The sequence below is a fragment of the Callionymus lyra genome, chromosome 14 (genome assembly GCF_982586985.1).
Source record: "Callionymus lyra chromosome 14, fCalLyr1.hap1.1, whole genome shotgun sequence".
NCBI classification, from domain to species: domain Eukaryota; kingdom Metazoa; phylum Chordata; class Actinopteri; order Syngnathiformes; family Callionymidae; genus Callionymus; species Callionymus lyra.
In genome coordinates, this window is record NC_141831.1 from 8830929 (window position 1) to 8853208 (window position 22280).

At 39.6% G+C, this 22280-nt stretch overlaps 2 protein-coding genes across 2 annotated transcripts in view; both read left to right on the plus strand.

Moving 5' to 3' along the window:
- tspoap1 (TSPO associated protein 1) overlaps nt 1–22038 on the plus strand; it is a 66805-nt gene extending 44767 nt beyond the window's left edge. The window contains exons 17-31 of the mRNA XM_087808264.1: nt 549–655; nt 729–838; nt 1670–2521; nt 4838–4989; nt 5054–5872; nt 6509–6664; nt 8027–8120; nt 10001–10122; nt 11262–11433; nt 13643–13716; nt 14154–14196; nt 15855–15967; nt 16046–16117; nt 17422–17517; nt 18893–22038. Of these exons, the coding sequence (XP_087664390.1) occupies nt 549–655; nt 729–838; nt 1670–2521; nt 4838–4989; nt 5054–5872; nt 6509–6664; nt 8027–8120; nt 10001–10122; nt 11262–11433; nt 13643–13716; nt 14154–14196; nt 15855–15967; nt 16046–16117; nt 17422–17517; nt 18893–19174 (3264 nt within the window). The 3' untranslated portion in view covers nt 19175–22038. The remainder of the gene's footprint in view (nt 1–548; nt 656–728; nt 839–1669; nt 2522–4837; nt 4990–5053; nt 5873–6508; nt 6665–8026; nt 8121–10000; nt 10123–11261; nt 11434–13642; nt 13717–14153; nt 14197–15854; nt 15968–16045; nt 16118–17421; nt 17518–18892) is intronic.
- LOC148065931 (uncharacterized) lies at nt 6897–7598 on the plus strand. Its single transcript, XM_087808044.1, has one exon. It carries the CDS (start codon nt 6897–6899, stop codon nt 7596–7598), a length of 702 nt encoding a protein of 233 aa, XP_087664170.1.
- Nucleotides 22039–22280: the final 242 nt, after the last annotated feature.

Here is a 22280-nt window from a genome sequence, read left to right on the forward strand (position 1 = left end):
AAATCACTCTGCTGCGCGCTCAACCAGTCATACACGTGCGTTCAACATGTCATACACGTGCGCTCTAGTTGTCATACACGCGCTCAACTTCACTGCTGCTCACTCAACAGTTCACAACACCAGTCTCGCGCGCTGTTGCTTGAAGCCTTTTAAACATCATTTGAACATCGTTGCCATGGGAGTGAACAAAGTTTTCAGATGCTTTATAAAGTTTTACTTTAGCTGACTGTTTTGTTGACATTCCCTTTAGCAAAGCTTTGTCTAGTGGATGCATAACGCAACCACAGTCAAACTTTTGACTATCTTTTATTCTATGCGCCTTATAAGCCGGTGCGCCTAATAGTGCGGAAAATATGGTAGATAACTTTGATAGGTCAACCTGTAAAGAGCTATCGTGCTAAAGAGAGGGAAGGAAATTGATAATAATAGAGTCCGTCTGATCGATCAATGCTAGTAGTTATTTCTATTGCAATGGTTTGTTCAGCCTGTATTTCATTTTCTTTTATTTTTCCAGGTTTTCATCAGAACTAACTTTGTATAATTTCCAGGTGGACACCGCTAGTGAAGTAGACGAGCTAGACATCGACGTGGCCCCCGCACCCTTCTCCACTGTACGAGGAGCTGCCAAACTACAAGTATTTATCGCCAGATACAGGTGAGAACGAATGGAACTTATCGTTGGTTCACGAAGAGAAAAGTAATAGTGTGTTTTAAAAAAAAAAACGCAGCTATAATCCATATGACGGTCCCAACGATAACCCAGAGGTGGAGCTGCCCCTCACGGCCGGAGAATACATCTACGTGTACGGAGACATGGACGATGACGGCTTCTATGAGGGTACGTGGAAGTGTAGGAAATATTCATACACTTAATTATCGCGACTTTATTTTTCAGGATACATTTTCGATATTGAACAGCACTTTAGCCTTTCTTTTTTTTTCTTATTATTATTATTTGTATATTTACCGTATACATTTCAGACTTACAGGCACCCTTAAATTCCTTGAATTCTCTCAAAATAATAAATCAATAACCTCTAAAATCTGCCTCAAGAACAAGAACATCCCGCGAGATTCAGGCAATGACTGGGGATGAGAGGATACAATGACTCCAGAAACTTTTAAAGCTGATGTTTGGACATATTTTGGTTTGAAAACAAATGAAAGCAGTTACAATTTCGTCAAGAGTCATGTGGTCTGTAAATTCTGATCCAGATTCTAGATACTACATATCCATATTTTGCGACACCTTCATAAGACAGAAACTCTCTTGGCAAAATAAATGTAGGTCCAGAAAAATGCTTTTGGATCCAGATTAAGAAACTTTAAATGCTAGAAATTAAAATATTCTAGCAATGACTGAGGACGTGAGGATACAGCGACTCCAGCACCTTTTAAAGTTGATGTTTGGACATATTTTGGTTTTAAAACAAATTAAAACAGTTACGACCTAGTCAAGAATCATGTGGTCTGTAAATTCTGCAACACCAGAGTCAAGTACTCGACAATACTATACAAATATATTTGTGTTACTACAGTATCATGATGTATCGCAATATATCGTTTCTTTGCCACTGTATCGTAATACGCATCCCCAGATTCTTACAAATACACACCTCTTGTATGTTTCTTTCAAATTCCTGGAATTGAGTGACTCTTTGTCTTGCAGGGGAGTTGATGGACGGGCGCAGAGGGCTGGTTCCCTCCAACTTTGTAGAGCGCGTGTCCGACGACGACATGATGAGTACCCATCACCCAGACACCGGGGACATGTCCCACAACTCCGTGCTCGACAGCAGCCTGCACAGTGCCAGTCACCAGCATCACCTCCACACGGGGGCCACGGCCCCAGCTGCCTCTGCTCCCGCCCCCTCGCCATCAGCATCAGCCTTGGCTGTCCCAGCCCCCCTCACCAATGGCCTGGACTTGGATTTGGAGGAGGTGGGAGTGGACACCGTGCCTTACCCACGTAAGCTCACCCTCATCAAACAGCTTGCCAAGAGCATCATCATCGGCTGGGACCCGCCGCTGGTGCCGGCGGGCTGGGGCAACGTGTGGAGCTACAACGTGTACGTGGATCAGGAGCTGCGGCTCAATGTGCCATTCGGTGCCCAGACCAAAGCGGTGCTGGAGCGGCTCGACATACACCTCAAGGCCTACCGCGTGTCCGTGCAGAGCCTGACGGAGAAGGGCGTCTCGGAGCAGATGCGCTGCAGCCTGCTCGTCGGCCGGGACGTTTGCGTGGCCCCGACGCAGCTTCGCGTGGAGCGGATCTCCGCCACCTCCGCCAACCTGACCTGGCTTCCCAGCAACAGCAACTATGTGCACATCGTGTCCTTGAACGAGGAGGAGTGCGAGTTGGTGAAGGCCGGCTGCTACTCGCTCTGCCTCAGCAACCTCTCGCCCAGCCAGCAGTACGTCGTCAAGGTGGAGGCGCGACCACATCGCACGCCGTGGGAGTTACCTGTGGAGCGGCGCGAACACAGGAGCAGCACCATCACTTTCAGCACACTGATGGCAGGTCAGGATCACCTTCATTCGTTTGTCCTGATTTAAAATCACGCCATTTACAACCGTCTGTAGGTCCCTGCAATGTCTTTAAGTCCCTGCAATGTCTTTAGGTCCCTGCAATGTCTTTAAGTCCCTGCAATGTCTTTAAGTCTCTGCAATGTCTTTAGGTCCCTGCAATGTCTTTAGGTCCCTGCAATGTCTTTAGGTCCCTGCAATGTCTTTAAGTCCCTGCAATGTCTTTAGGTCCCTGCAATGTCTTTAAGTCCCTGCAATGTCTTTAGGTCCCTGCAATGTCTTTAGGTCCCGGCAATGTCTTTAGGTCCCTGCAATGTCTTTAGGTCCCGGCAATGTCTTTAGGTCCCTGCAATGTCTTTAGGTCCCGGCAATGTCTTTAGGTCCCTGCAATGTCTTTAGGTCCCGGCAATGTCTTTAGGTCCCTGCAATGTCTTTAGGTCCCTGCAATGTCTTTAGGTCCCGGCAATGTCTTTATGTCCCGGCAATGTCTTTAAGTCCCTGCAATGTCTTTAAGCCTCTGCAATGTCTTTAGGTCCCGGCAATGTCTTTAGGTCCCTGCAATGTCTTTAGATCAAGAAAACATTGAATGCTTTAAAGCAAGGTTTTTGTCAATAGAAAGTCGTAGCTATTGATATAAGAACTGGTGATTATTAAGAAAATGTTAAAAAAAAAGATTCAGCTCTTAAATGAAAGTATTACCAGATATTTTTCTTTTTATCGTTTATATTAATCCAAACTAATGTAACCTAAGTTGTACCACAGATTATTATCAATTTTATGAAGGAAAAAAGGCATTTTGGTAGTGTAATGGGGCTATCTTAATACATAGTTGATTAAATAATCAGTCGCATAACAGCATTAAAAAGTGGTATTTTCTCTTTCCTGGTAGATCTTAAAGTTATTTTGCTGATTTTTATTAAATCCTTGTTGCTGGGTTTGTCAGAGCCGGTGAAAGTACATTGTAAAATGTTGCCCTGGAAGTTAATGTTACTCTTGAGCTTCATCACTTGAGTGAATTTAACGAAAGTATAAGTATAAACCTTCACCCTGAAACTGATGAGTTAAGTAAAGAACTTTGTTTCAATCTCTAACCTGTTGGAAGGAAATGTGCGCATTGAAGGTATGATTTTAAGATTAAAAGTATATGATCGTAGTAGTGAAGTATCACATTATTAAACGCTAGAATTTACTGAACTTTATGTAACAAAATGTTTGATTTAAGTATAGTACAGATAATCAAAAACAGTACTGGACCCTTAAACAGCTGCATGTCTGACTTTATTACAAATGTGATCAGTTTCCTTTTTAACATTCTTATTTGAATGTCATTAAGTTCCATGCCCTCGCTCTGGGAGCACAGGTATATGGTCTCTAGGCCTTCTCTTGACCTTCTAGATTATTAGATCATAGCATTAATGTACAGTGGTCCTTCGTTTATTGCTGTTACGTTCTGAAAAAAAATCCTTTATAGAACGAAATCTGCAAAGTAGTGACCATTTAATCTTTCGCTTGTTTAATTTGACGACATTTATTTCACGTTTATTGCAAACGCAACACTGAATATGAGGCTTCAACCCTCTCGGACCTGAACAGCTTCCACGATGCTTTGCCGCCAAGCCAACCGATCACATCTGTCGATGACTTTTGACAGAGCGTAATTTTAAATATAGTATTGTAGCGACCAATCAGCCGTCACTAGAGCTGTGTGCAGAAAAGCATCATGGGACTTCACTATTTTGTTAGCACCATAAGTAAGGTATGTAGAGTAAGTAGTGCCCCCTACTTAGTTCTGTGGTTGGCAAATAATGTCAAACACCAACCTTCCTGAGTGACGTACATGTTTCAAATGTTGAAGTCTTCATCTCCACGATGCTCTAATGATACTTTGATTTGAAGTTATTGCTTTATAAAGTTCTCCCCTATTATAAAATCTCGGCGAACGAGAGGTTATGAGAGTGGAGTCCATTATGACGTAATAATGGCTTGTACGAATAGACACAAACTGATATACAATAAAGGTCCAAGATCTATTGAAGACACATTTACATATCAACACATTAGTTGAAATTTAGCTTTATCTACTGTTAAAATAAATCACCCATGTGCCATTCCTTACTGCAGCTTGATACAATATATTTAATCATGCAGTACCATGTCCAAAAAAAGAATCAGTACACCAGCAAGACGGTGGAAGGTAAACCTCGATATGGAGAGGGACCACTGTATGGTTTAACTCCTAGCGGTATATAGAGGTCGATGTTGTCGTCAACCCGTGAACAGTAAAGTGTTGATTAAGGATTTCTTCCTGTAGGGCCCCCCGATGCTCCTCTGGATGTACAGCTAGAGCATGGCCCCTCCCCAGGTATCGCCCTCATCAGCTGGCTACCGGTCACCATCGACGCCACCGGTACATCTAACGGAGTCCGCGTGACGGGATACACGATTTATGCTGACAAGAAAAAGGTGAGCTATGAAGATCTTGGGTAACATCATGTGGTGTCATAATCGAAAATGTTCTTATTCAAAGGTACTGGAGGTGTCTTCGCCAACAGCCGGAAGTGCTCTGCTCGGTCCCTCTCAGATCCAATCTCTGCAGTCCGCCCAGGAGCTTACCGTCCGCACCACCTCTGCTCATGGGGAGTCCTGTGACTCCATGCCGGTCAACGTGCCCTCAAAGCTGGCTGCTATCATAGCTGGTCCCGTAGTCCCTACTGTGCCACCGCAGCCCTGCTCCCCCACAAGTTCTGGTCTCATCCCTCCGTCGCTATCGTATGGGAAATCTGCTGCCAAAGTCTCCACGCTGCCATCGAATTCTAGCATCCCAGCCCGGTCTGTGGAGGCTTCCGCCAATCCTCTCCATGCTGAACCTCCTTTTCCACCTGCCGCTTACATAAGAGCATGGGCCAACCCCTCATCTGCTGCTGCCTTCAACATGTGCGATGCAATATTACCCGACACTACTGCCGTCCCTCCAACGGCAAGACTGAGCCCGGTCTTCACTTCAGCCCCTCAACAATCTTCTGTGGCAGCACCAGCCGTGGCACCAGCAGCACATATAGACCAGCCCAGAGACGCAGAAAGCCCCTGTACCTTACGTCCCTACCCGTCCTTTACCGAGTTCATCGAGGACCCCTGTGCCAAACTTTCAACTCCAGAGAGAATACCCACACCACCCAAAACCCCATTGACTGACCTACACAGCCCCCAGGAGCATCTATTCGTCCGACCGCCCAGCACTTCACCACAGCAGTCAGAGTTTGGGGAGATACCGGAGAACACTCGTTTGGTGTCTATTGACGAGTTCTTGAAACAGGACCGGAATCCAGAATGCCGCAGTACCCAGCAGGTCAGTTGAAGCAACAAATGTCAAATTGTCTTGTGTACATCCAAGTAAATGGAAACCTGATTCTTTTTTCATCTAGTAATTTTTGATAGTTAACGGGTGCAGTTGCTTAGATTGTGATCGAAATTGTGTTCAGTCAGAATTCCCCCGCTGGAAACTGCATAAAGAAGGGATACCTTAGAGCAGGGGTCTCCAAACCAAGTGTCGGGGTGGTGCTGGTTTTTAGTTCTACCGATCAAGCATCTACAGTTTAACCAACACTAGACTTACAATCAACTGATTAGAATCCTAAAATCCTTATTGGGTTAAAAGGTGTCCTCTTAATGGGTTGGAACAAAAAACCTGCACCCACTGCGGCCCATTGTTGAACACTTTGGAGACCCCTGCCTTAGCGACACCAAGAGAGAAACCATTTACACAAACAATCATACCTAAGGATAATTTGCAGTTCATTATTTACCTCTGCGTTTTTGCACTGTGGGAGTATTCCCAAACATCCGAGGCACAAGGAACACATAGGTTGCCCCAAGCGGTTAGCAAACCTGCAACTTTCTTGGTGGCCCCAACCACTCAGCTGGCGCTTGATTGTGTATCAAGTTTTGTTTTCAGAATGTAATGTATTTGTGTTATTGTACATAGAATTACAGCAACCGGCTTGCAGAGCCTCCGAGTGAATTCCTGGCAGACAACAGCCGTTCGGACCTCTCTGACATCCTGGAAGAATCGGAGGAGGATCTTTACTCTGATCCCCATGGCGTCGCCCAGACCAGGACCTACTTTGTCAGAGCAAACCAGGTAACAACCGTCATATATTCCAAGAAGCACCAGATGATATTCTGCATTTGTAATTATCTTTCTCTCTGCTCTATTTCCTTTCTCTTAACACCCTTACCTTTACTCGCCGTCATGGCATTGATAGTCTTTCAAATTAAATCCTGAAGACGTTGAGGAAGAGGTGATTGAGAGAATCGTAAAAATTCCCCCTCAGGTTTCTCACAGCCAACAGCTGTTTGGTATTCCTGGAGGGATGGGGGAGGGGGAGGTCAGTCTGGAGGAGCGTCTCCAACATCTCAGACAACAAGGTTTGAGAAGCAGCGCCACACGACCCAGAATCAAGGAGGAGCCCCAGCACCATGTCCCTCATTCGGATCACCACCTGAATATCCCACCTCCCCACTTCAACAGAGATCCCAGATCTCACACCAAAGAGCCTTCAACAAGGCATGGACCCTCGCAGGTCAAGCCTAAGATGCAGCACAGGGTTCACTATGCAGTCCCGTTAGACACCGTTAGTTACCCCGAAGACGGAAACTCGAATGTGTACGAAAACCTTGCTATAAGACCCGTTCCGGCACGATCCGCCCCCCAACAGACCCCTACCAAAGACAGAGTGCTGCTCAGAGGGCTAGGGGATCGCCTTAGGAGGGAGGCCATGCTCCGGAACCAGAAGGCTGTTGCCACAGCAGTCAGCTCTGGCCATGGCCCCGCCCTGCCAAAACCCTACCTTGTCAGCAAAACGGTGCGAACTGTGAAGTCCCCGACCGGTCGAGGGCTAGAGATCGACGTGGAGTACGGCCCCAACGACAACGGTGAACCTGCGGAGTGCAGTCAGGGGGAGGTGGTGGTGGACGAGATCAGCTCCGAGTGGTGGGTGGAGACGGGACAACTGGAGAGCTCCAGATCCTCCCTTCGACGAAGGCCAAAGTCTGATCCATTGGTAAACTGCTAGAAAATCTTCCCCATCCCGTCCCTTCCCCTGCAGCAGTATGGCTCTTTCCTTTTTATCTCTTAGAGCGCCACCTATATGTAGAGAACAACCTTATTCTCTTGTCCTTGAATCCCTTCGCTCAGTCCTGACCTGGACTTTCCAACCCCTTGGAGCTCCTGTCGCTACTTTCCTTGAATCTTTCCTGCTCCTCTTCCTACATCCTGGTCTTTGTGTTGGTTTTCCTCGCTGGACTGAAAATCCACAACTTTATCCTGATAATTAGTAGATCATTTGTTTAACTGTGTTTTTAAACAACTGGTTTTCTTTTACTAACTCAAAGCTACCTGTAGCATAAACATCCTTTATTCGTCCAAATCCGTGTTCAAGTATTTTGAGATTGAAGGAATGAACGCAAACTAATTAAAAAAATGTTGCCGTTTCATGTGCAGGACTCGAGCTTTATGCCATCCGAAGCTGGTCCAGCATCAACCTCTCATGCCGAGGTCCCCTCGAACCCGACCCCGTCACACACCAAGTATTCAGGTCGGTTTTTCCAAAGTATTTATAATACGCTTCTACTCTTGAACTTGCATCGAAACTGTCGCACACCTGTGGCCTTCGTCGCCTCTTCCTCCTTCCAACACGCGACTCTAGTCAGATTAACGACTTGTGGGGGAGGGCGGGCTGTGGCTGGTGGTGGTGGTGGTGGAGGAGGGGGGTTCTTTGGCTTCATTGGAGAGGAGAGCCTTGCTAAGCTGAGAACCGGCTTAAACCCAAAGTGGCTTGTCATGACAGGAGGAAGTGACAGACATTAAAATAGTAACATTGATTAGCCAGCGAAGCGTTTTAAGTTATGACCCTCCACACGCCACACACACACACACACTTCCTGTTCACACTCACTGGTATTATGGGATGGAGTGATGGTTTGCAGTGAAGAAAGGCGAAGGGTTTTGGCCAGAGAAGACGTGAAAGTATTCAAGTGGCCTGTGACTCTTGCCACAGATGGGCTGATTCCCCCTAATGAGATAGAGCGCGGCTCGGTTCAGCACAGCTTAGGTTTCACTACAGCTTTTCAAATCTGCCTCACTCTGTCAAACACAATCTCCGCCTTTTTCCTGTGCTCACACTTGAGTCAGTGTTGGAGGTCATGTGTGGATTTAAAGTCTGTTTGATTGAATAAATGAAATTCATTATGGTTGGTATAGTGAAAGGTTGAATTGGTTTCTTTTAATATTGATTATTTTCGAAATGAATGATGTAAAGTTTCCTAATTTCAAAATAAATATTCTACGTTCACTGTTGATCGTGTTCTTCTACGTCGACATGCGATCGATTTGTTGAAAGTTTGATCAAGTACCTCGGAGCTCTTTTGGTAATGTCTGGTTGCTACTATTATAATGTTATATATGTTTAAGTTGAATTTAAGAGCATACCAATTTAAAAATATTCAATGCAGAACATTTATTTTCGGGTTATTGTAATGAGCATATAAAACTCTATGATTAGTTTGAAAAGATGACATTTTTAATTCAAATTATTTAAAAAAGCCTTTCATTATAACATTATTGAATTCAATCATTCAATAAAGAAATATTCAATACAATTTAATAAAAATATAATATATAATATAAAATATTGAATTTAATTACTTATCAATAAAAAACTCTTTCAATATAAAAAATATTGTATTTAACTTCTTATCAATATAAATGTCCACCTTTTAATATAAAAAAAAAAGATTAAATGTAATTACTTATCAATACAAAAAATTCCACCTTTTCAATATAGAAAATATTTTATTTATTTACTTATAACATTTTTTTTCAAAACAACCTTTTAATATAAAAGAAAATATTTTATTTAATTACTTATCAATAATAAATTCAACCTTTCAATAAAAAAGAAAATATTAAATTATTATTATTATTAGTTTTCAACTAACCTCTCAATATGAAAATGATTCAAATCAAGAATTTTAAAAGAAAAGCAATTAAATTGGTGTTCAAAGTTCTCCAGTTCACCACATCGTTGTTTTTTTTACTTTTCCTTGATTTTCTGAGACTCTTGTGTTGTTCTCATTTTTATCTTGACCTTTAAAGTATATATTTTATTGAGTATTGTTTTGATTGTTTAAGCGCTTTGTGACCCTGGTCTGGAAAAGCGCTATATAAATACAAATTACTTATTTACTTACATGACTTCCGACAGTTTATTACATGCAGGAAACAAAAAGTGTATGTTTGTCTGCTCAGGGTCAGAAGTTTAGTTAAATTCCATCTTTCCTGCACAAATCTATTTCTCTTAATATCAACACCAGTGTCAACCGTCTGTGTTCGTCTTGGGAAAAACGAAGAAAGTGACTCCACAATTAAAATAAACTGAAAAATCTATGAATATGTGATTATTTTTGTGTTGGGCAGGCGTAGATCCTTCGACCGTCCGCGTCTTCGTGGCTCTCTTCCCGTACAATCCCACCACCATGTCTCCGAACCCTGATGCTGCTGAGGAGGAGCTGCCGTTTACCGAAGGACAGATCATCAAAGTAAGAGATGGAGTCGCTACAAGTGAACAGTATCAGACCATATACATAGTATACTTATATTTAAATAATATACATCCAAGTAGAATCCAGCCTTTTGTTTCTTCAATTTCTTCTTTAATTTCTTTCTGTCAAAACTAAAGGTTCATTTGTTTTGACAAAAGAGTAGAAACATACAACATAAGACTTTAATTTAAGAGCTGATATCTTGATATTTTCCATGTTTTCTTAATAAAAAACACATAAATAACTTTGACATTGAACTGAGAAAAATAGTGCTTTTAGGCATGTTTTAATGTAAACAAGTTCTACTTCAATGCCATAAGAGATCGGCAGTTGTGATAAATCGGCTGGGCGGCAAAGCATCAAGGGACACAACAGTAGATCTTAATTGGAGGCACTAGTGATGAGGCGTCATGAAGCGTTTCAACACACTGCAACACCGTATTGATACTATGTCGATACTGTGCCACTCAATACTGACTCCTGCTGGAGCTCAAGAATCACTACAGGCGGTTGACAGGCTGTCACTGTCATTGTTGACGGATACGCTTCATCATAAACACAGTTTGACGCATCAACGTCAATTTGAAAGATTCCTGGAATAGGTCACATGACTATCTTAAAACGATACACGACACGGGTGTCGCTGTCTGAGCTCAACGCATCGGTGTTGCCGGATCCTTCACAATGACGAATTTCGTGGCGTCTGATTGGTCGCTTTAATTTTTTATTTAGACTCGAAGTCTGTTTTGCCATGCCAAAGTGCTGTGACTGTTTGGCTGGGCGGCAAAGCATTATGGGAGCTTTTTCAGGTCACCTTTACTGAGAGGGTTGTTGAGAGGGATGATACCTCGAACCTCGAATGCATTGTGGCGTTTAGAAGTTCGAATAATGTTGTTAATCCAAACAAGTAATTGAATGGTCAATACTTTCTAAGTTTCTAAGTCGGTTGTTTAGAAAGTAACAACAGTTGGACATTTTCTAAAAAGGTGTTTTATTCAGTTTTGTTCTCTTGACAAAAACGGTGCTTTGAGTCACTCCATGTTTTAATGATAACAAGAAGAAGACAAATAGTAATAATGTCATTAATATCAATTAATCGAATGTTTCATTTTAATACAACAACCTCTCCTGTGCAGGTCTATGGGGATAAAGACGCAGACGGGTTCTACCGGGGGGAGTCCAGGGGTCGGACGGGCTTCGTTCCGTGCAACATGGTGTCTGAGATCCAGGTGGAGGACGAGGAGACTCGGCAGCAGCTTCTGCAGCAAGGATTCCTCAGCACCACCTCCTCCTCCCTGGGAAAGATCGGTACGTGATTCATCCATGTTACTCTTGAAATGTCTTTACTTTCGACACAAACTCTTAATTAAACGTTGTCTGTCATGTATGTTGTTCCACATGTTCAAGATGCAGCTGGTAAAAGCTTGTGACCTCTTGAACCGTAACAATCCAAGAGACGATGGTTATGGAAGTATCTCAGTTCCTTCAGAATATTGTGTTTGAACGGTTAAATTCAACATTTCAAATGTTTTTTTTGCATTTCTTTATTATTTAAATAAATAATTGTATTCAATATTTTTTTTATTGAAAGATTGAATTTGGTTTTGATTGAGAAATTTAATAATTAATAATAATAGATCTAACATTTTAATTAGTTTTGATTGAAAGTTGTAATTCAATAATTTGTTTTAAAAAGAAAAGAAAAGAATTTTATAATTAAATTAATTAAATTTAAAGTTTTATTATTATTTTTAATTATCGGGATTAGAGTATATATAAATTTATGTGTAAAAATGTTTTGTTTTTTTTAATCATTTTAAAAATAATCGCTAATTTGACTCCATTCAAAAATAAACGATTTAATGAGAATTTTTTTAATAAAATGTTTCCAAAAAACTGTTTTTAACGAAACCATAAGAATAAAACATTTGAAAAGTTAAATTAGTTTATTCAATATTCTGATAGAACTGATATTCTTCAAGTATTTAACTGGGTCACTACATTTCTGGGTCCATTTAAAAGGTGAATTCTTTTGATATCTAGGTGGTTCAACAAAGAACATTTTTACAATTAATACAAGCATCATCACGGGTTACATGTTTGTTCATGTTGTCAAAGTTGTTTAACTGCACTTAAGATTCTACTACTGAACGTACACAAGGACTCACTGCGACCACTTGAGGCTCAGTTGAAGCTGCTTTTTTTGACTGACGGGTAGTTCTCATTTTGCACATTTCCCTCTGTGAGAGCGTGAAACAGGAAGTAGCTGATTTAACTGCTACACAACATGTTACTCGACGGTTGAAGGAAAGTTCAAGATGAGTCTCCTTTAGTAAAACTGTTGATTCATGTTTGTGTCGGTGTCTCCACTGCACTGTGACTCTTAAAGAAGGGTGAGAGTTCCTGGTACACATTAGGTTACTATATTAGTAACTATATTCTGGTATATAGTAATAAGGATATATTGTAGTATTGTCGAGTACTTGACTCTGGTGTTGCAGAATTTACAGACCACATGACTCTTTATAGAGTCGTAACTGCTTTTATTTGTTTTCAAACCTAAATATGTCCAAACATCAGCTTTGAAAGCTGCTAGAGTCCACTGTATCCTCTCATCCCCAGTCATCAGGATGTAATGACTGCTGCCATCTAGCGGCCAGAAGTTTAATTGCGACACAAAATCAATTCAGAAACACTGTGAATATTTGCATGTTAATTGCAAATAAAAATACAATTAGTTGAGTTTATTCACAACTTAATGAAAATATAAAACAACTGATAAAAATTTAAGTATGATTTTAAAGCCAAAAGAAAAAAATCTGAACATTTAAGTGTTCTGGTATTTTCTTACGCACCAACTAAAAGTATTTTATTTTGAAAAACATTAGTCTGAACGTGACGCATCAAGCCGCGTTCACTCAAGAATAAACTTGTCAAATTAAAAGTAAAAAATGAGTTTAAGACAAACCAGTCCAGAATTCCTGCCGACTCAGCATTATGTTAAGATTTACTCCTAATATTTTTCTTTGCCGATCAATTTTATTTTATATTGTTGACCTTAAACGGGTCCGCGATGCAAATTTTCTTTTTCAACATTACATGACCCAGGAACATTGTTGTGTATTCAGCAAAAATGCTTTTTGTTGCGTTTAAAATGAACAGAATTCACACAAATATCAGTAGAAACTGGTCACTGATGATGTCATGTGTTGCTATGAAGTCATAAACATCCACATAAGACGTACGTCAGTGCAGCTGCTACAAGACAAACCGGCAGAAGTCGCACCAGGTGATTCCTGTCGCTTGTTTTCTAGCAGAAGTTTATCAAAAAACAAAGTTTTTGTTTTTCACTTGCTGCACATGTTGTTGTCACTGCTGCTCACTGGGTTTGTCATTTTGTTTTTTGTCAAATGCTCTTCACCGGCTCCTCATGGTCTCGTCTGGTCTCGCTTCTCTCCAAAAACTGCACTTCTTCTGTTTGTGTTTCATATTGTTTTCTTTGAAAACTCCATTAAAGGCGCTCGCACTCACGCACAGCTTCCACGTCGCCCCGTACCGCCACCGAAACCGAGGCGATCCAAGAAAGAAGGTGTGTCTCGCTGCAGACCTTCCACTCTCTTGTCTCCTTCTGTGGTTTGCGTCTCTCTCTCTCTCTCTCACTCCAGCATCTCTACTTCTTCTTCTTCTCTCTCACGCTTGTCGAGAGTTTTTTTTGCAGTAAACGAAACCAGGCAGTTTCGCACGTAAATGTCATACGAGTGTTTCATCTTAACCACGCTTTGCTGCTCGCCGACTTCTTCTGTCGCTTCTCATCTCGATCCAGACTCATGCATGAACGTCTGCACCATCTTCTCCACTCATGCTATCATCGCAGATGTAAAAAAAATACGTTCATATGTCACACGATCAACACAATCTCCATCCAAATCTGGCCCAAAACAACTCTATATGCTGATGACACGTGATACTTTCCTTATGGTCGTACTCACGTTGTTTTTCCTTCCCCCGAATCATGTTTTGCAGTGGAGTCAGCTGCACTCTGGGAGGAGAGTGCCGACTCCTCCAGCACAGGTTTGTAGTTTTTCTGACCTGTTTCTAACCTGCATGGACTGACGACCTTCCTCCGTCTGCATGAGTTTTTGATATTTCGGTTTGTTTCTCTGAACACTTTAAGCAAACTTGATCGATGGATGAAATGATATGTCAATCTTAGGGATGTCGAATCTGTCGATACGATACACATAACGATACAGGGGATTGATACGATATGTATATTGCGATACAGCGATATACATTTGTTGTATTTATATATATATACAGTGCCTTGCGAAAGTATTCGGCCCCCTTGAACCTTTCAACATTTCGCCACATTTCAGGCTTCAAACATAAAGATATAAAATTTTAATTTTTTGTCATGAATCAACAACAAGTGGGACACAATCGTGAAGTGGAACGAAATTTATTGGATAATTTAAACTTTTTTAACAAATAAAAAACTGAAAAGTGGGGCGTGCAATATTATTCGGCCCCCTTGCGCTAATACTTTGTAGCGCCACCTTTTGCTGCAATTACAGCTGCAAGTCTCTTGGGGTATGTCTCTATCAGTTTTGCACATCCCACTTGTTGTTGATTCATGACAAAAAATTAAAATTTTATATCTTTATGTTTGAAGCCTGAAATGTGGCGAAATGTTGAAAGGTTCAAGGGGGCCGAATACTTTCGCAAGGCACTGTATATATACTGTATATAGTATTTTTAAAGACATTTTAAACCTGACTGATGTGTTATGACTAGGGGTGTTAATTGTCAAGAATCTGACGATGCGATACGATAAACGTACAACGGTACAATATATCGTAGTGCTGTACTAATAAGGATATATTTTGAGTATTGTGGAGTACTTAACTCTGGTGTTGCAGAATTTACAGACCACATGACTCTTGACGAAGTCGTTACAACTCTCATTTGGTTCGAAACCAACATTTAAATAGACTGCATCCTCTCATCCTCAGTCACCGCTGGGATCTCGCTGGGTTTGCATTTTTCCATTAGCTGCGGAAGACGTAACGGCTGCTGCCATCTGGTGGCCGGAAATGTAATATATACTGTATATTTAAAGAAACAAATCGAATTATTTGTATTTATACACACTTTATTGAAATATAAATCATACAAAAAATATGACGACAAATGAAACACTATTTTTAAGCAAAAAAAACAACTATACAGTGCCGTTGATACAGTATTGTGAAAAAGAAAATATCGCAATATTTCAGTAGCAATATTTTCTTACACCCCGAGTCAATTCTATTAATGGCGGAAAATTCAAGACGGTCTATAAAAGCGAAGAAGAGAGTGCAGGCAGGGTGGAACAGGCGATGAGTAGTTTCTTTTCTAGTTCGTCATCATTATTTTAAGAACTTTTTTTGAAATATTGTTTTCACAAACAGCTGGATCTTAAAAGGCATTAAGTTCATGAAACTAAAAATAAGGTATTTACTGCCTTAACATGTATTTCAAAAGTTTTAGTAAAAGTGTCATACTTTAACTTCCATCTTCATCATCATCTTCATCAATAACTAACCCGTCCCTCTTGTTTTGACCAGTTTAACCACTTTTCCCATCAGTGTCTCAAGACCCGGAGTTGTTGTTGTTGTTGTTGTTGTTGTTGTTGTTGCTGCTGCTCGGATTATTATCGTTTAAAATCTCTCGCCGTCTCGCACCGACAGATCCGAGCCAACCCGTGGCGGCGTCCACAGGAAACCCGCCTCCCAAGTCTCGCAGGATGGTCGCCATCTTCGACTACGACCCGCGTGAGAGTTCGCCCAACACGGACATCGAGGTCAGGCTTTCTTTTTTTTTCAAGGATTCGAGATGTTGTCGCTACGAAAGGGTCTGATTGGTCCGTCTGTGTGTCCAGGCGGAGCTGACCTTCAGCGCCGGAGACGTCATACATGTGTTCGGTGACATGGATGAAGACGGATTCTTTTACGTGAGTTTCTACAGGATTCATCCGTCAGTGTGTACGAGTGTTTATGCAGTGACTCGTGAGAGTCTCGAAGTATATCAGTTGCTCCTCAGATGCTGGAGATACTACAGTTTTTTTTTTACCATAACTGCATCGGATTATAAAACCACATAGAGTATGGTCCTTGGAGGTATACTCCGAAGTCACGAGCCTATACCACGGACTTTAGCAAAGTATTACCATGGAGTCTTGCAGAATAATACTCGGAGCATTGAGAAGTGTTACGATGGATTCCCTGAGCGCAATACCATGGAATCTCGCGGAGTAATACCATTGATTTCGTGCAAAGTAATACTACAGGCTTTTGCGGAGTAATACCATTGATTTCGTGCAAAGTAATACTACAGGCTTTTGCGGAGTAATACCATTGATTCGTGCTGAGTAATACTACAGGCTTTTGCGGAGTAATACTACAGGCTTTTGCGGATTAATACCATTGATTCATGTAGAGTAATTCTACTGTATTTTGCGGAGTAATACCACAGACTCTCACAGAATAATACCAATGATTGGAACGGAGTAATACTACAGGCTTTTGCGGAGTAATGCCATTGATTCGTGCAGAGTAATACCACAGACTCTCACAGAGTAATACCAATGATTCGTGCGGAGTAATACTACAAGCTTTCGCGGAGTAATACCATTGATTCGTGATAGAGTAAAACAGTATTTTGCAGAGTAATACCAAAGACTCTCACAGAGTAATACCATTGATTTGTGCGGAGTAATACCACAGGCTTTCGCAGAGTAATACCATTGATTCATGATGGAGTAATACTACAGTATCTTGCGGAGTAATACCACAGACTCTCATGGAGTAATACCATTGACTCATGCAGAATAATACCTCAGGTAATACCTCAGACTCCCTTTAAGTTATATTACAGATTATTTTGTATTAATACCAAGATTTTGGCAGAGTTTGAGTCAGTCTACAACATACAATGGGTTCGAGGTGAAACCAGAATTACTACATAAGACTTATTCCTCAGAGAATTAAAGAATTTCAAGTACACGTTAGAATAAAACAATACTACATGTCTGGTCTGGCAACTCCTCTGAGCTATAAGAGGTTTCTGAGATGAGAATTTATGGACCTTTTTGTTCCGGCTGCTGCCCCCTCGACCATAAACCACAGAAGATATTGATATAACAAACTATAATGATTTTGGCTGAAGAAGTTTGTCTTTGAAACTATGTTTAAACATTAGTTTGAGAAGTTATTTATTCCTGTGATTCTAACTGTCATGGCGTCTTCCGTCCTCCAGGGGGACCTGAACGGTCAGCGAGGCCTCGTACCCTCCAACTTCCTGCAGGCCGTCCCTGAAAACGCTCCGGCTCCGGAGCCCAAGAAGGAATCTCAGGTACAGAACCCGCTCGGTACCGGCAGGTGTCGGTTCGTCCGTGTCTGACTCTGTTCTGTCTTTTGAAAAAAAAACTCGTCACTTCCTGCATGACTTTTCGCAGAAGCAGAAGCGAAGCGTTCACTTTGAGACTTGAGCGTAAGTTGATTTGAGCGGAACCGGCCCTAGAGTCCACTGGTGTGACGTCCACTTCCTCCCCCGTCCCTCCCCCCTCCAGCGTTAGATCCTGACCCTCCACCCCCCCCTCCTCCTCCTCCAGAACTCACAGTTTAGTTTCCTCGTGTCCGTGTTTGTTTATCTTGTGTCGATAAAGTTTGTTGGTGTTGTCAGGATATTGTTGAATTTAACATTTACGATGTTGAAACTTATTTTATTGAAATGTTGCTGGTTTTGAAGCATCATTTTAGTTGATTTAACAAGTGAATTCAATCATTTGTTTATTCAATTATAATATTTTTTCCCACCATTTTGATGGATTAGATAAGATAAGATTAGACAGTCTTTAATAATTAAATTATTAATAATGTGATTGCATTAATTACATTTGGAATAAAATGATAAATTCTCCTTTTTTTAAGCCTTTTATTTATTTATATTTATTTATTTAATTTTTATATTGATTAAAAAGTGCATTTTTTTAAATGTTTTTTCTTTTATTAAAGTATTTAAAAAGAAAAACAGATGCAACTTTTCATAATAAATACAATATTATAAAGAAAAACATTTTAATAATAATTCCATGTTAAAAGTTTTTTTTTTTTAAATAATTTTAATTTTTTTCAATTCAATATATATTTTTTTTAAACATAGTTTTTTGATATTTTAATCACAAATATTAAAACATTGAGTTTTTTCTAAATAAGAAATGTGTTGGTTTCTATTACACACAGTTTGAAACTACAATTTCAATAACTAAATAAGGAATTTTATGAATGATGTATATATTTTTAAGCCTTTTAAATAAAAAAAAATGCAACTAAATATTCTTATATTGATAAAATAAGTGCATTATTAAAACATATATATATCTATTTAAAAAACAAAGGTAAATTTACATAATAAATTCAATATTATAAAACATAGTTTGGATAAAACTTTCATATTTAAAGGTGGAGTTCACTTTTTTTTTTAAATAATGACATTTTAAATTAAATATTTTCATTATATATCTTTTTTACACATAGAGATTCATATTGTAATCCCAAATATTAAACTTTAAATCTTTTCACGGCCTTTCAAATTCAATCTAAAAATGCTCAATATTCACAAAACGTTTTTAATGAAACGTTTTCAATATTTTATTTGTTAAATTCAAAAACTCGATGACGCTGAAACACGTCCCAACGTCTCTGAGACTATTTTTCTTCTCCCGCAGGAAACGAAGACGTCGTCTCCAGCACCGGGACCGTCGGCCTCCCCGGACGATGACGTCAAAACCGAACCTCCTGATAAAACCGAACCAGCGACCTCTCGGAACCCGACCCCGGGTCCGTCCCCCTCTTCCTCCTCCACCTCCCCCGGCTCTCCTCCCCCAGAACCTCCTCCGGCCGAGAGCCCGACCCGCTCCGACGGTTCCACGCCGGCCAAGAAGAAGAAGAGCTTCTTCTCCAAAGGCAAGAAGCTCCTGAGACGACTGGGCGGCAGCAAGAAAGAATGAGCTTCTCTTGAGCCGCGACAACGAACAAAAAAAAAAGAAGAAGAAGCACTTTTCTCTGCACGTGCGATTCCTGCACCCAGTATCTCTGGCTTCTGCTGCCCTTGAGCATGTCGGGCCGCATGTTCGAAAACCTACTGCTAGTTCAAAACCCGACCATACGTTCACTGGCAGCGACAGCAGATCGATTCTATTTATTCTCTCAACACTGCTGCCACTTTAGCTTCACGCGTCTGCGCTCACGTTACCGCTTTTATTTTGAAAAGTCAGTTCTGCTGGGAAAGGTTGCTGGTTCGATTCCTAATTTTCCTACGAGGCTTAGATTTTTGTGGCAAAAAAAATCACAATGATTCTTATTTCATATTGAAATCATGATTTTTTTATTTCATTGAAACATTGAACCACAAGTAGAATAATAGATAAAAACAAATATTAATAATCGCAATAATTAAATTATTTGACCTGAAACATTAAGTTATTTAAATTTGATTCTGTCCTTTGTTAATAATACAAGTTTATGGAAGTACGAAACTGAATGTTTGAATTTAATATTTTAAACGTGGATGCATTAGCAAGAAATCTTTCTTTACGTTAACAAACAGGTTGAAAGCTAATGGTTAGCATTAGCATTATCAAGAAATATTTCTTTATGTTAACAAACAGGTTGAAAGCGAATGGTTAGCATTAGCAAGAAATCTTTCTTTACGTTAACAAGCAGATTGAAAGCTAATGGTTAGCATTAGCATTAGCAAGAAATCTTTATTTATGTTAAGGAACAGGTTGAAAGCTAATGGTTAGCATTAGCATTAGCAAGAAATATTTCTTTATGTTAAGGAACAGGTTGAAAGCGAATGGTTAGCATTAGCAAGAAATTATTTCTTTACGTTAATTCATATTTTAAACGTGGAAACAAACAAAAACAAAGTTTCGAAATCCTTACGTAAAACAAAAGTGTTTTCGTTTAGAAAAATATTGTATAATTTGTAATGTTTTTTAATTCAATTATTAAACAAAAACGAACTCAACTTTTCAACATACAAATAATTTAATTGTTAAAATAATAATAATTCAAGGCTTAAGAAAAAATTTAAAATATTTAATATTCTGATTGACTTGAAAGTTTGTCTATTTGGTTCCAAAAAGACATTTGAGTGTTTATTTTTTTGTTATTTATTTATTGTTGAACCACGTTCAGCCTTCTGTGTGTCGCTAGAATAACTGACGGCGAGCGTCACAGGAAAGAATCTGCGTCGACAAACAAAAAACGTGAATTACAAAATCAAAAAAACAGAAACAAAACCTTCCCTAAAACACTGTGTACAAATGTTCCTGCGATGACTTCACTTAAAACTTCTAAATGTTATTTATTTGTACTATTTACTTATTTGGTGACGTCCATTAAGTAACAAGTTGTTTTTTATTTAGTTATTATTTGTTCAGCAAAACACCTTAAGAAGAACAAAAACTTTGAACCTAAATAATCAATATTTTTTGATACATTTAAATGGTTATGGCATTTTTTTTATAGATATTTTGAAACTTGACACATTATGAATAGTAGTGTTAGAATCTGATGATACGATATGTATCACAATACAAGGACAACAATACGATATATCGTGATAGTGTAGTAACAAGTATACATGTGTAGTATTGTCCAGTACTTGACTCTGGTGTTGCAGTATTTACAGACCACATGACTCTTGACAAAGTCATTACTGCTTTCATTTGTTTTCAAACCAAAATATGTCCAAACCTCAGCTTTAAAAACTGCTGGAGTCACTGTATCCTCTCATCCTCAGTCATCACCCTTGTTATTAATGTGACGTCAACAGTCGAACAAATGTTAAAGAACGCAGGAAAATCTAAACTAGTTTTATAATTCAAAAAACATCCAGGTTTTATTATGTTATTATTATTATTATGTTAAAATATAAAAGTATTAATGAGTTTTAGGAAGAAGAAATTCTTTCTTTACGTTAAGAAATGTGTTAAACGCGAATGGTTAGCATTAATATTAGCAAGAAATCTTTCTTTACGTTAAGAAACCAGTTGAAAGCTAATGTTAGCATTAGCATTAGCAATAAATCTTTCTTTATGTTAAGGAACAGGTTAAAAGTGAATGGTTAGCATTAGCAAGAAATCTTTCTTTACGTTAAGAAATGGGTTGAAAGCGAATGGTTAGCATTAGCATTCAGAGACACTAACAAGTCCTGCCGCGCTAACGTGAGCGCAGACTGGTGGACGCAGCTGTCATTACTCCATGTGGCTGTAAAAAAGAAATTGCACTATCCATCTGGGATGGATTAATATTCCTGCGCCAGAGTTTGCTCGTGTTATTTATCGCTGGTTGGGGAGCGCGAGGACAGTTTCCACGACAACAGATGCCTTCTTTTGAAAAACCCTGGAACTCTTGATGACGAGTGACGGCGAGCGAGAGAGTGCGACACTCCCTCCTCCACCTACGTGTCGTGTTTGTTGTGTAGCGGGAGGTTTATCTTGGCAATAAGTGTGTGTGTGTGTGCGTTGTGTGTTTGTTGTGGAGACGAGAAACGGTGAAAATGGGCCCTTACGGCCTTTTCGGAGGTAGATGTTGGTCTTTGTTGTCGTCACTTGATAACTACACAATCTTCAACACACACGGGTGGAGCGCTCGTGCATGCTCGGGTGTGTGTGTGTAGTTTTTTGTGTGATGTTGTGTCTGTTTAAAAGATTCAAAAGCCACCGAAATAGCATTTTAAGTCCAAAAACTTCCAGAGTGAAATGTATGGAAGTAAATCAGTGCCAAATATAAACATTTAATTTTTTTTAATATTTAATTAAATAATTGTTTAAAATTAATGTTTATTATATATAATAATGAGGAATTATACTTTTATTTAAAACAACAAAAATACAGCTATGCATAGTTTTTATTACATCACTTTAATCGTAATTCTTAGTTAAAGTAAAGTATAATACTTTTAAATTTTACAATTATAATTCTAAATGTACAAGTTTTGAAAATATATCTTTGTTATCTATTGAGTAACTAATCGTTGTTAAACTTAAATGCACTTTGATGAAAAAAAAGTTTGGACGAAATTAAACATTTTTATTGGTTTAAAAC

Coding starts and splice junctions, on each gene's coding strand:
- LOC148065931 (XM_087808044.1), top strand. CDS start 6,897: ATGGGGGAGGGGGAGGTCAGTCTGGAGGAGCGTCTCCAACATCTCAGA.